This window comes from Xenopus laevis, chromosome 6L (assembly GCF_017654675.1).
Source record: "Xenopus laevis strain J_2021 chromosome 6L, Xenopus_laevis_v10.1, whole genome shotgun sequence".
NCBI classification, from domain to species: domain Eukaryota; kingdom Metazoa; phylum Chordata; class Amphibia; order Anura; family Pipidae; genus Xenopus; species Xenopus laevis.
The window spans coordinates 62881292-62895898 of NC_054381.1; the positions used below are offsets into that span (position 1 = coordinate 62881292).

Below are 14607 nucleotides of genomic sequence, written 5' to 3' on the forward strand. Positions count from 1 at the left end.
GAAAAAGGATATGACAAAAATGACCTTTTGGCAGCAAAAGAGGAAATTGGGAAATTACCCCGTAAAGATACTCTTAAAAAGAAAGCCACTAATGTACGAAAAAGGTCACGTATACCATTTCTCACCTCTTTTGATTCCAATTCTAAAATGTGTAAGAAGATCATTTCTAAATATTGGGATATTCTTAAATCTGATCCTAAAGTAGGCCACTTATTTCAATTACCACCTTTATTCTCCTACAGACGTGGAAGGAACATAAGAGATCTCATTAAACCCAGACAATTACCTAGTAAGGATTTACATCTTTCCACTAATACTAAGGGCACATTTCCTTGTAGGAGATGTGGCCATTGTAGTGGTATAATACCTGGGGTTTGTGTTATGCATCCTACACTTGGTTCTAAACATAGTATCAAATGCTTTGCAACATGTGACAGTTGTAATGTAATCTATTGCATCAAGTGCCCATGCGGAATGGCCTATATTGGCCAGACCTCACGACCTATCAAAGTGCGTCTCAATGAGCACAAATCCGTGATACGCAACTTTAAACCTGTTATTAATGTACCAGGAGAAGTACAGGAGACAAGTAAGGAGGCAAAAAAAGAGAAAAAAGAAACATTGCTAACAAAACATTTTTTTTCATGTGGCCACCAGGTGTCACAGTTGAGGTGGCAAATTCTGGAAAAAGTGGTAGTAAAACAGGGCCAAGATTTAAAAAGAGTGCTGCTCCAATGTGAGTGTTACTGGATATGGCTATTACATGCTAGACATCCTAAAGGATTAAATGAAGAATTTAATATGGCTTGCTTTTTATAATATTTATCTTGACTTTATTCTCTTCCAGACGAATGCTATATTGTACACTATATTTTTATAGTATTTATTGTAAATGCTATTTTGTATTTATGTCTGTTTTATATCTCTGATTGGTTCACTTTAATGCACTGGGTAAATTAACTTTTTTCTATTCATGTATTTTAACTCTTTATATCTGTAAGTTTCATGGTTTTATGATGTATTAACTTTTTATGAATCCAGAACATTTTTTCACTAATTTTTCACAGGATCACTGACACACTGATGATGCGCACCTTTGGATGATCCGCCATTGGTGGATGGATTCTAATTGACTTTATTTGCATATCAATTGCTTTATATTCACCCTTTGCACTGTGTTCTTTATGCTTGAGAAAGGGGCATGGCCCCGAAACGTTGGATTTCGCAATAAACACGCAAGGCAGCTTACTTGCATTGACCCTGTGTGCCTTGGGATTCTTTCTACTTCCTGTAATTTGGAGTATTCTGAATACAGAGTTTCCAGATAAGGGATTCCATACCTTAACTATATTAATATGATCTGTGTGCTATTTGATAAAGCTACAGGTATGGGATACATTATCTGGAAAAACGTCATACAGAAAACTCCAAATTACGGAAAGGCCATCTCCCATAGACTCCATTTTATTCAAATAATTACAATTTTTTAAAATAATTTTTATCCCCTGTAATAATAAAATTGTGCCTTGTATTTGATCCAAACTAAGATACAATTAATCCTTTTTGGAAAAAAAACAAACCTATTGGATTTGTTTAATGTTTAAAAAATGTACTAGTAGAGTAAAGATATGAAGATCCAAATTACAGAAGGATCCATTATCTGGAAAGCTTCAGGTCCCGAGCATTCTGGATAACAGGTCCCATGCCTATATATATAATCCAGAAACACAGAGGTGGCCTCCCCATACAGGCTGTACAAATGGTTTATCCAATGACAGTGTGACAGTGGTGTGGCAGAATAATAATAATGAAAAAAAAACCGAACAAAAAAAAAATAAATAAAAAAAGACATTTTAATACTACATCAGACAGAAAATATTTAATATCCACATCTGCTGTTTTTCTCTAGCTCTGACCTGACATATTCTCTAGTGACTGAAACTTTACAACAGAAATATTTCACAGACAGCTTACACACCCATCAACAAACCATGTTTATATAAACAATATCATTTCAACTTACCATCATGTATTATATAAGTCCAAAAAAGAAATATAGAGGAAATTATGAAGTTCCAAAAGGAATAAAAAAACAATATTCTTAAAAAACTGTTATTTATTTAAAACCCTTTGTTACATTTGGTCAATAATGTGACAATACTTATTTTGAATTTGCCTTAGCAAAGCAATATAATAAAACTTGTAATAAGATGGATTTTATTTTGGCTTTAGGCAATGTCTTTTTTTTAATGGTTTAGGAGGCAGGATTATCCAAATACATCACCTCTCTTACTAAACCAAACTACCAGGAAGATCATAGCTGCCATCAGACATACAGGAATCAGAATAAGACTCGTAAGTATTGCGTCAGGTGGATCTTCCCACGTCACTTTATCTGAAGTACAGTTTGAAAAAAAATGTTTGTGGATCCCCGTAATAAATTCTTCTGCCAAGCTGTTGGGCCAAAAGCAACCATTACCTAGAGCTTTCCCTTCAGTGCATTTAGAAAAACTTTCATAATACCTGTAAAAAAAACAAAACAATGTATCATTTATTTAATGAAGTTACAGAGTCAGTTGTAAGAATTATAAATGTATAGTTTGGTGTTGGTTTTGGTAAAAATGCTCGACACAGCTTTCATTATTAAAAAATATACACACTATATGAACAAAGGGACATGGGCACCTGCCTGTACGGTATCTCGAAATTACAGATTTCAATAGCCATCAATCCTCTGCATTTAGATACAGTTGCCTTTGCAACCCCCTTATTTACTTGAGGAGTGTCTCCTGTGATCCTCCTGTAAGTGCATGTGCACCCACGCAAGCAATAAGCATATCTCCCAAAATTTTGGAAATAGAAAGGAGAAAACAGATTTCGGCCACACCCATTTGTGTGGCCACACCCCCTAATTGGCATGTTCATTTTACAAAATTTGGCAGGTTATGAAGGTTTGAACACATTTCTGTGGTTTTTATGTGATATTACAGTTTTACCAATGAAGGTGAATTGCCCTTTAAGCTGCAAGTCACGGTTTCCCCAAGAGATCTGCTTATCTTAATTGTTGCAATTGTTTCTTTGCTTATCTAAAATTGTTTCAAAAGTATCTAAGTGGACCTGCCCTCTCTTCTGGGCTCTCTGCAGAAAGCCAATTAAGTTTTAGAAACTCTGTATTTTTTCTGGCTGTTCAGTGGAGGAGATCAAAGAAAAAGTCGGGAAGTTTCAGTAACAATTTGGGACTGTGGTTTGAGCTGTCAAAATTGGGACTGTCCAGCGAAAAACAGGACATTTGGGAGGTAGAATATGCTTTGGAAGAACAGGAGCAGCAGGCAAGTGTCACAAGAACTCGAAAGTCAAGCATTATTATGTTATTTATGTATGAGGCACAGAGATGCTGGCCATGGAAACTGATACAGCAGTTCTTTGCCCTACTGTTAAACTAGGATGTTTGTTTTCTGGGCTTTTATTAATTTTTAAAGAAATTTGAACAGCAAAATAAAAAACTCCCAACATTATCTTGATTGAAATAAACAACAAAAAAAACCCTGCTTCTTGTTGATGTTTGGGGTAGGTTGTACCTCCATTTTTTTTGGTTGGCCCCATCCTAATGTCTGAGGCCCACATGCTCAGTGTGTTCTGCACTTTGAAGCTAAGCTAAGTTTAAGGATCACCATAAAACATAAGCAGCGAGTTCATACTTGCAAATAAATCTAACTTTAACCCTAATAAGTAAACAGAAAATGTTTGCAACATTAATACAATTTTAGACCAAATACTGTATAACAATGTCTGCACCTTGCACATTTGAATAAAACATTTTCATACTCATATCTCAAAATGGGGCACATTTTTATCATCCAAATGGCTAATTAGCAATTACATAAGAAAAAGGTTGCCACCAAAGTATATGCATCTAAAGTAAATGCTAATTAGGCATATTAGAAGTGGAAAATATATATGTGCATTGTGAGGTGGCACCTATAAACTCATTTACTTACTAATCTATTCTGAAGGAAACCGCAGTGAATGCAATGATCTGAACTGATAAATATTCTTGGTTTTAAAGATGTTAGATTCTAAATGGACTGAATTACAAACTGCAAAGCTGATGGTTGATTATTTCAGTTTGATACCACACATCTGCATAAACAATTAATAATAAAATATAGATTTATAATGATCAGAATTGGCAGAATCAGTGGTTTATCTAAAGGCTTAAAGGAGAACTAAAAATGAATATGGTTAAAAATGCCATATTTTACATACTGAACTTATTGCACCAGCCTGAGGTTTCAGAATCTCTGTAGTAGTAATGATGCAGGACTTCAAACTTGTCACAGGGGGTCACCATCTTGGAAAGTGTCTGCGACACTCACATGTTCAGTGGGCTCTGAGAAGCTGTTAAGAAGCTAAGCTTAGGGGTTGTCACAAATTTACAAGCAGAAAATAAGGTCTGTCTGTAATATAAGCTGATGCTACAAGACTGATTATGCTAATTGTGCTGGTTTCTGGGCTGACATATAATTATCTGTATGAAGTACTAATCAAACTTATATTGTGACATTTATATTCTATGTGTACTGTATATTGTGAGCTGGTCCCTAAGTGACAGCAGCACAGAGCATGTGCAGTGAATCAGCTGAAAAGAAGATGGGGAGCTACTGGGGCATCTTTAGAGACACAGATCTTCTCTGCTAAAGGGCTGTGGTTGCCTTGGGTTTGCACAGAAGCACAAAACATAATGTAAACCAGTTTTAGCCTACTTCTTTAGTTAGGCTTTAGTTCTCCTTTAAGTGCCCCAGGCAAAATTTGCTCCAGAACCCAACCATCAGCTTGCATAACTGTGGGATTGTTGGGATTCAGTGGTTTCTAGCCATGAGTCCTACAGTCATATGGGGCTTGCTGAGCTGCAGTGGATTCCAACCAAAGAAATACAGGTTTCCCAAGGGGCCCCATCAGGGGAGTGGGTCACAGTGCATGTGACCCCTGCTCCCCTCATAGTTACCCCACTATTCTAGCATGATACAAAGCAAATCAAAGCCAGCACTTTCTTGCAAATTATCTTGGGAAATCTGTTTCAGGGACAGGCCCATTTCTCAGACCCAGCACTGTCAACTGTTATTTGTATCAACTACCTGTTTCCTAGTTCTTTACAAGAAGGATGCCAAATAATATTTTGGGTCACTTTTTCTGCTGCTTATATCCTGTAATATATTTACGATCCACTTCATGTCATAAATTCTAGTAAATGAAAAACATGTAAAGATTCCTACATAATGAATTCTGTCAGGTTACACCACTGGTTAGGATCTACTTTCTGCATGTTTTCTTCAAAACCTTTCCGGCATACTGGGAAATTTTGCAACATAACTGTTTCATTGCACTTTTGTCTCTGTGGCTGTTGCACACCTGTGAAAGACAAAAGAAAAGAAAGATATTTTGTAAAGTGTATTATTATTATTATTATTAGTATCATCATCACATATTTATAAAGGTGTACTATAAATGTGAGTATACACTGAACATATAGATTTACATATAAAAAACAATCAATAACAGACACAAGAGCTAAAAAGAGTATCAACATTTATGTAATCGAAGTAGAGTGATAAATGGATTTAGCATACTCTTTCAGCTTCATTGCCATACAAGGTGCTATTCATTATTAGAAAGATGTTTTTTAAACTATGCACACTCCCTTCTTGATGAAAGAATTGCTGCTGATTCCTACACTCCACTTTGGAAAGCAGATAGCTTTGATTACATCCACAAATACAATGCTCCATGAGGGGAAGGCAGAGAGGCAGAGAGGCAGAGAGGAATCCCATCCCTGGGGTCCCTTCCACTGCAGTCAGATTGGGGGAAGAAGTGCTTGCAGAATAAGTATAAGGCTGGTGGCACAGGTGAAGATTTGGGGGAGATTAGTCGCCCAGCGACAAATCTTCTCTTCTTTGAGAGACTAATCTCCCCCCAAAATGCCTTCCTACCTGCAAGAATAAGAATCGACAGAAGGAATAATTCATACCATTAGTTGTTTTTCACGATTTTTTCGAGTTTTGTCCCACACAGAAAATTTTCTGAAAAATATATTGATAAATATGGGGGCAAACCATAGGTAGGAGTATTTTTTGATAAATAATGAGATAAATTCAAACTTTGATAAATGGGCCTCTAAGATATATATATAATTGTAACTTGGAGATAATGGATACTATATTGGTGTTAAAAGTATGTGGTTTATATCACCAGTAGGTGGCGGTCTGTCACACTATATAAGTGTGGTAATGAGCACGTGTCGTTAACTTGATTAAAGGTCAATCTAGAACTGAAAAGTTGCTGTCTGGTTTCTGTGCCATATACATGCAATAAAGGCATTTTCATTTAAAAATGCTGTCTGGAACATGTACAGTATGTTGTTACTACTCAATGCAGAGTGAGTGTTGTGGGATGTGCCCCCGATTGAACATATAATCCTGTATGGTCCTGAATACATGTTTATTCATGCCATAACATTGCAATTCAAACTTCCTTAAAAGTGACATTTTCAAATTGAATGCCATAGTACATGCCAAATGTAATTTATGCCTCTTACATATTTTTAAACAATTTCTTGTACTTGGATGGGACCTATTATCATCCATAATAGTTGGGTCCTATCTTTCTGTGATCTGCTAAAAAAAATGAATTTAATTTAAACATTAAATACACCCAGTACTGTTTTATTATTACAAAAAAAACAAAATTAAAAAAAATGTCCTGTACTTATAGTTATCAACGAAAGGTATTATTATTACAACTCTAAAGCTTTCTAACTCTCATCCATATGATGAATGCTGGTCTTAATAATATTTGGCAATGCAGGCTTGTTCCTCTGCAGCAGTAAATCAGTTGCTGGAAACTTACTACAGTTTATTCTAGTTTAAAAACGAAGGCATTTAACCATATATGCAATTTTGCTACCCTGATGTTCCAACATAGTCACTATAGTTTTAGAAGTGGAAGCATTTGGAGCCAAAAAAAATATTTAATACTAGATGGGAAACAACACAACTGCAGCAGCAGACCTCAAGAGGATTACATAGTTTTATGTAACCCTCGATATTCGACCATTAGTAAATGTGCCCCATAATGCTTGACTCCAGTGCTGTATTCAAGCAATGTACATATGTGTGATGGTTGATGGCACTTCCGTGACATCATTTCCCCTGCAACCATGGCCTTAGGTACCTATCACCCTCCCAGCTCCAATGCCGGATTTAGACAGCAACATCTGCAGGCAGCTGTGGAAACAATTTATTTTTTCTTTAAAGGGATTCTCTCATGAGTTTTATGGTTTAGTTTTTATTTCTAAATTACACTGTTTACATTGCAAATAATTCACTCTACCATGTAAAATTTCATTCCTAAACCAACAAGTGTATTCTTTCTTAGTTGTAATATTGGTGTGTAGGTAGCCATCTCAGGCAATTTTGCCTGGTCATGTTCTTTAAAGCAGAAGGAAAGTCTTCTTCCACTAGGGGGTGCCAAATGTTGGGCACCCCCAAGTGATAGTATATACTTACCTGAAACCCCCGGGCCGGTGCTCTTATCAGCAGAAAACTGCACCAGCCCAGGGTTCTTCCAGTGAGCACCACAGAGCGATCTTCTCATGGCTGCGCATGCGCAGTAGAGCGAAAAGCCAAACTTTAACTAAACAGTTGGCTATTTCGTTCTACTGCGCATGTGTCTGCCCCTGGAAATTTGAAGAAAGAAGTAGCCAGAAGAAAATCGCTCCGTGGTGCTCACTGGAAGAATCCCAGGCTGGTGCAGTTTTCTGCTGATAGGAGCACCAGCCCGGGGTTTCAGGTAGGTATATAAAATCACTTGGGGGTGCCTTACATTTGGCGTGATAGGGAGGGGGTGATATCACTCCAACTTGTAGCTGTCACGGTCGGCACACAACACCAGAACAAATGCCAAGCACCCTGGTCTCGGCTCGTGCTTCACCTGTAGTGTGACCGCCTTTGGCCTCAGGAGGAGCCCTCAGCTACTTGGATGCCACCAGGACTTAAACGAGAGGTGCAAGGCTAGAGGTTCTGGATAGGCAGAGGGGCATGACTGTTAGCTAGAGTCTTTTAGGCCGAAGGTCGCGGTACAAGATGTTAGGCAATAGAGTAGTCAGATCAGGTCGGGTCGAGGCAGGCAGAGAAAAAATGTAGTCAGGCAGGCAAGGGTCAAACCAGGAAGTTATTCAGAAGGTTTAAGCAGAAGAGGTAGTCGGTATTCAGGCAAGGGTCAGGATCCAGAGGTCAGAATAGTCAAAAGCCAGGCAGGGGTCACAACAGGAATCAAACAGGTTCAAAACAGGTTTAGCAAAAGCTCAGAAAGCACCAGGAACAAACTCCTATCACGGGCAATGAACAGCAAGCTAAAATCCCTTTTGTATCGTTTGAATTTCGTGCCATTGCGCACCTCCGCGCGCTGACGTCATCACGCCAGTGCGTCCGCGTCTATAAGGAAGACGAGACGCACGCCTTAAGGAGCAGCAACAGTGCAAGAAGAATGCTGGCGCGGGGGGCGTCGCCGCCGCACCCCTAGACCACCAGGGTGAGTTCTTTTTATCACAGTAGCAGTAAAGAGTGACTGAGGTTTATCAGAGAACAAGTCACATGACTGGGGGTACCCAGGAAACTGACAATATGTCAGATTTCAAAATTAAATGTAAATCAGTTTGCTCTTTTAAAAAACGTATTTCAGTGCAGAAGTCTGCTGGAGCAGCACTATTAACTGATGTATTCTGAAAAAAAACATGCTTTCCTGTGACAGTATCCCTTTGAAAAATTACATTATATATATATATATATATATATATATATATATATATATATATACATATGTAAATATGGCCCTGCTGGAATCCTAAGAAATCCACTGCATTTTGGGTAAAACAAATAGCAAATTAACTGCATTTTAACATTTACACTTGCATATGCATAAATAAGTGTGTTCTACTGATTGATGCACAGGGTAGGAAAATGAAAAAAAAAACAAGCAAACAAATATCATTGACAAACAATTTCCTAACACAAAGAAGGAGCCCAACTAAAATTATTTTGGGAATTAAATACTTTCAAGGATCATTTCCTTTAAATGATGCAGGGAACAAGAATGGCGTTCTGGTCATAGGCCAACAAATAATGAGCAGATGGACAACTTTAAAATTATTGAAAATATCTAGGGAGAGATGACGTTTGTAGACCGAACAAAATCATTAAAAATCAGTTTCTGATTTAGGAAGATATATGCTGTAGGGTTTAATCCATAAATACGATGTGCTATCTCAATCATACAAACTAATGTAAGGAATACCTTAAGTTATCTGATTAAAATTAAAAATATTGTACAGAATGCACACTGTTTGAACCTAGAAAGTTCAAAAATATTTGAGAAAAGCATTGTTTTACTGTTTAATTAAGTGCAATCTTCATCATTGTAAAAGGTTAAACTGGTCATTAACAAAGGATAACACAAGGAATTGTTTCTTATGGAAAGGGAAATGATTCAGTTGTCAAAGGTCACATCTCAGTCAATCCTGAGGAAGTGTTAAAAGAGGTAAAACAAGAAGATGCCCTTGACTTTGTATTGTCAAGTTACTGTATATTTGTTTTTGAGCTCAGGGCAGTAGCAGTGCATCATTTTAAATGTTCTTATTCAAAGCTAAGGAAAAAGCAGATATCCTTAGGTGGGGATTGGAATCAGGTTTGGGGTTTGTGAAGCATAAACTACAGCCTGAGGCTAGCAACATTTTATGGCAAATAGGTGAAGCGAGAATACATGGAATTATTTTGCAGCCGAATTTATTCTACAAAATTGTTTAACCTGTAATAAAATAGCTCCAGCCCATCGGGCTTAAATATGATATAACTGCCCCCAAAGTGTTAGATCTTGTTTGTCCTTGTTTCTCTGTATTCATTGCTACTTTACAGTAGTGAGCGCACGGGTTGCCTGCAACAAAATGGTTTTCATAGTTAGTCGAGAGACAGAAACAAAGAAAAGATGTTGAAAGGATGACATTATGGGGGTTTTATCAACTTCAGTAATTTTTTTTTCCACAACATGAATTTTTTTGTGCCAAAAATAAAACATTTTAATAATGGCTTAAAAAAAAAAATATTTATTAAGCATAAAAAGTCTTCCTCTAAAATTTCGGAATCTGAAAGCTTGCAAGGTCACAGAGAAGTCAATGGGAGATGTTCTAGGCAAAATGTTTTATTTAACTCAATTGAGTTTTTCAATTTTTTTTTAGCTTGACGACCCATTAAAATCCAAATTCAAGGTATTTGTATTTTTACTACGGTTTTATTCGATCACTTTTTTTTATTTGGATTTTTAATAAATAATGTAATAATAAGGTTTTTACAATTGTTTTATATAACAAAAAGTACAAAAATACCTATTCTTTTCACGTACAAGAATAATAATTGGCAGCACATAGACCATTGGTTCCTTATAAATGTATTGTACTTAATTAAGTTCATGCAGTGAAGAAGAATCCTAAGTTTTGCTTTAAAGTTTATTCTCCCAAGTCAACGATAGTTGCGAAAATTTTGATGGGGTTTTTGGTGAAATTCTAACATTTCAATGACAAATGATGCTCAGTGAAAAAAATTGTGAAAAGTTTTCTTATGTCTATATTTTAGTCACAAGTGCTCTATTATTCATATTCCAGTCTTTTACTCAAATCAAAGTATGTTTTTTGAAATAAATAAAAAAAAAACAATAAAAAATGAAAACCAAAAATGCAATGCAATTTGTCTCAGAGTTAATTTAAAAGTGAATTACCCCTTTAATTACAAAAGTGTGTTTTCACACAAACATTTCACACATTAATGTAAGAAAAGGTGTAATATTTGTTGCAACCAAGCAGAAGGCAGCATTTCTTGGTCACCTGTTTAAAAGCAAAACATCTTATTGGATACTAAGGCCTACTGCAACTGAGCAAATTTTGTGCCTTTACTTGCATATGGGTGCCTGTTTGAAATGGTTTGTTTGCAGTTTGCACAAAGATAAAGTTATAAACAGATGTAAACTGCCCTTGTTTTTGAGAATACTATATATACGCAAATAACAAATTACTGGGCCCAGGAAATATGCATTGATCAATGTCATTGGATTATTTGCATAATTATATAGCTGTGTGTTTTATTTATACTTTATCAGCCTTGGAATTCTTGCACTCACCCCCCCCCCCCTTTATTTTTAAACTTCAGTCGCTCGTTATACATCATTTGGGATTTATTTCCTGGTACTCACGTGACTGCTTCCTTTTTGCCAAAGAACAAACAAGCAAAATGCAAACTTGCCGTGCAATGATCCTTTATCTGAAATGAGCAGGATTTCCATTATTCTCGTATAAAACACTGTATCCTGTAAAAAATGTAATTACAAAAATGATAGCAGGGAAGAGATAAGAAAGTTTGCCTTAAACAGAGCCAAGAAGAGCAATACCTTTACTTATCAATAGTGGTCCTTTCAATAGAGGGAAGGCTGGTAACTGTAAATTAGCAACAGATGATCACATGCACATTCACATGTACAAGAGAATGTAGGTTATTGTTTAAAAAGGGTGAGAAGTCTAGTTGTATTCTGTTACTATTGCAGCATGAAAAAGAGTGTCCTAGATATAAAAATGGTATATATATACCATATATATACCTAATTTATTATGAATTGTCTTTATTGCCTTGTCCTTTAAAGGGTTTGTTCACCTTTAAATTAACTTTTAGTATGACATAGACATTGGGTTATGGTTTATCAGTTATTTTGCTTTTTTGTTCAGCAGCTCTCCAGTCTGGAATTTTTAGCAGATATCTGACAGCTAGGGTCTTGGTTACCTTAGCAACCAGGCAGTTGTTTGAATGAGAGACTAGGATATGAGTAGGAGAGGGACTGAATATAAAGAAAAAAACACTAATTCTAAAATTGTAAGCTCATATTTTTGAAAAAAGGCTATATGGCACAGGTTAACTAATGGATAACAGCTAACACCATTATGTTCTACAGAGCTTATCTGCTATAGGTGTGAAACCTGAGCCTTTTTCTCATTTGAATGGCTGCCCCCATTGCTACACAGCAACTTATTTATATAAACAATAGTAGTGTTTACTACTGCACCAGTTTTACCAGTGCAGGGCAACACTGCATTATATTTTTATTACTTTAAAACACTTTACACTTTAAAACACATTTTTTGACGTTACTGTTCCTTTAAGAAGCCATGCCTTCTTGCATAGTTAGCATACATAATGAAATGCTCTGCAAAAATCCTTTTATACCAGGCCTACACTGTTAGTGCAGGAAGTCAGGACAATGAAATTGAAGTCTGTAGCTTTTCTTTATCATGTAAAACAGACCTGCCCAGGAGGTAATTGAGTACAGGCATGGGAACCCTCAGCAACTGCCAATACCTCCACTGTAAAAATAAGAGGACTTTAGTAATTATCTGCTTTTACAGAAGTCCAAAGAGATGCTCCCCGAAAAAGGAAGGGATATCAAACTAACTTCTAACCAGTGGTGAAGCCAGAGGTCATTATGGCTGATGATCTTGCGGCTCAGCCTATACTTTCCATAGATGTTTCTCTCAGGAAATTTAACTTTTAAACAATTTGAATAAGTTCAGATTCAATTGGCCTTAATGTTTTGAGAGTTCTTGGGTTAAACATGTGGGTGTTCTGGCAAGCCCTGCTGCCACACTGGCTGGTCTTAATATTAAGGCTGCACTGGCATACTTCCTTCTGAGTGTGTTTTCCATGGTATGAATGATGTGGATTCCTCAGTTGGTAAAAGTAAAGTTGTGTGATTTAATTTATTAGTACTGAGTAAGAACTCGGCATCAAAAGCAATATTTCTGTCTTCACTATTTTAGTGCTTTACAATAATATTTTAAGAAATGGGAGACTTGCAATAAATTAACAGACAAAGGAGCAAAATGAAACTGAAGGATTTTTAGACCAAGACCTGGCAAACTTTTGGGGGAACCAAAAGAGGTTTTTTTTTTTACTTAATAGACGAAAAAACTAAAAAAAAACCCTTTTTTTGCAGGTAATATTCCCTTAATTGGTGCGACCAATCATAAGAGTTGTCTTTTTTCTTTTAAATTTAATGTAGTCAAACTACACCTTCCGAGATTGAGTTCATCTTGGAATTCCATTCTATTACATATTACTTAACAGCAATACATTTGCTTAAATGTTTGTTGTAAGAGTACCATGCAAGTTAAAACAAACTAGTATTATAAGGAAAGAAACATAAATCTAAAGATAATATATAAAGATGAAGTGGGCACGGAGTCTAATGTTTTGTGGAAAGGAGGAGATACTAAAGATAAAAACAAAACAATTATTTTATAGCACGTACAGGGCAAAAGTTCATGGAGAAATTTGAATCATAGCTGAGAAAATGGTCAAAATCAATTAAATATTTAAATAATTGTTATGGTTTGTTTTAAAAATATACTTGTATATACAGTATAAAGAATCTGTTGACAAAGAATTAGCAGTTGTTTTGGCCTTGCAATAGAAAATAAGATTGCCAGATCATTTAGAAATCAGAGTAACTTTTATCAAATGCAAGTTGCTGGTCCTTTAACAAATTCAGCTGGCACTGAAAATGTTATTTTGAACCGTATCTACTTTGTACATCTGTAACATTAAAAATGAGTTGTCAGCTTCAGTGCAGGTATAAATGGAGGTAGCCAGTAGCGAGAAGTGACTGAAACCAATTATAATGCAGCTGGCCTCAGACAAAATAAATGGCAAAGCAAAAGGCTCTTTCACACAGAAATGGTGGCAGTGGGGTCATAACTTTCATTAACTCTCGACTTATGGCATTCAAACATTTTTTTTCATCTACTTTGTAGGTTTACATTTTAGACTATTATTGAATAATGAAAATTCTAAATATATACAGTTAAATGCAAAGATTGGGCAACTCTGGCCGAATTCATTATTCAATTCATTTTGTAAGTGAAAAGTAGTATTAATCTCCTGCAGAAATCAGTGTGTTAAAAAATATTGCAAGTGTTAATGCAGACTTAATGGGTAAGAAATCATTAGGTCTTACTAGCCATTATGAATTGTCACCTGTTGACAATTGTAGAGCTTAATAACCTCTCTGACAAGCTGCAATTCAACAGGCACAGACTGAGGCTTCAATCTAAAAATTTAAGCCAATTTCATGGCTATAAAGCAGACGAAGGCTATAAAAAGACTGCAAAATGCTTCCAGTGCAATTTCCACTTTCTGTAATGACATTAACAGTTTAAAGGGAACTATTACAAAATGAAAATGTCATATAAGCTTCATCTCATGGAAATTAAGATCTTTCTAAATATAATCAATTAAAAATGTTATCCGTTTCTAAAATATTCAAAATATTCTTCACTAGTCCCCACAATCTGTGTTTCTTTATTCTTTCTTCGTGCAGAAGTCAGGGGTCAGATTTTGATTGACAGGGAGGGCTAATACATCTTTTAGGGGGTCCCTTTCCTAGAGGATATATTAAAGATAACACCATAACTGAATCCAGAACAAACAAAATCTAACAAAATAACTCGCATAAATCTTGCAT

The 14607-nt window shown here is 36.0% G+C and overlaps 1 protein-coding gene across 2 annotated transcripts in view; it reads right to left on the reverse strand.

Moving 5' to 3' along the window:
• Positions 1 to 2098: 2098 nt before the first annotated feature.
• Positions 2099 to 14607, reverse strand: part of ramp3.L (receptor (G protein-coupled) activity modifying protein 3 L homeolog) — a 51107-nt gene continuing 38598 nt past the window's right edge. Inside the window, exons 2-5 of one of the 2 annotated variants that reach the window (XM_041566110.1) lie at positions 11293 to 11406; positions 9859 to 9984; positions 5274 to 5409; positions 2099 to 2523 (exon numbers count right to left, since the gene is read on the reverse strand). In XM_041566110.1, the coding sequence (XP_041422044.1) occupies positions 2268 to 2523; positions 5274 to 5409; positions 9859 to 9952 (486 nt within the window). In that variant the 5' untranslated portion in view covers positions 9953 to 9984; positions 11293 to 11406 and the 3' untranslated portion in view covers positions 2099 to 2267. The remainder of the gene's footprint in view (positions 2524 to 5273; positions 5410 to 9858; positions 9985 to 11292; positions 11407 to 14607) is intronic. The other variant, XM_018267551.2, reaches the window with a different exon arrangement.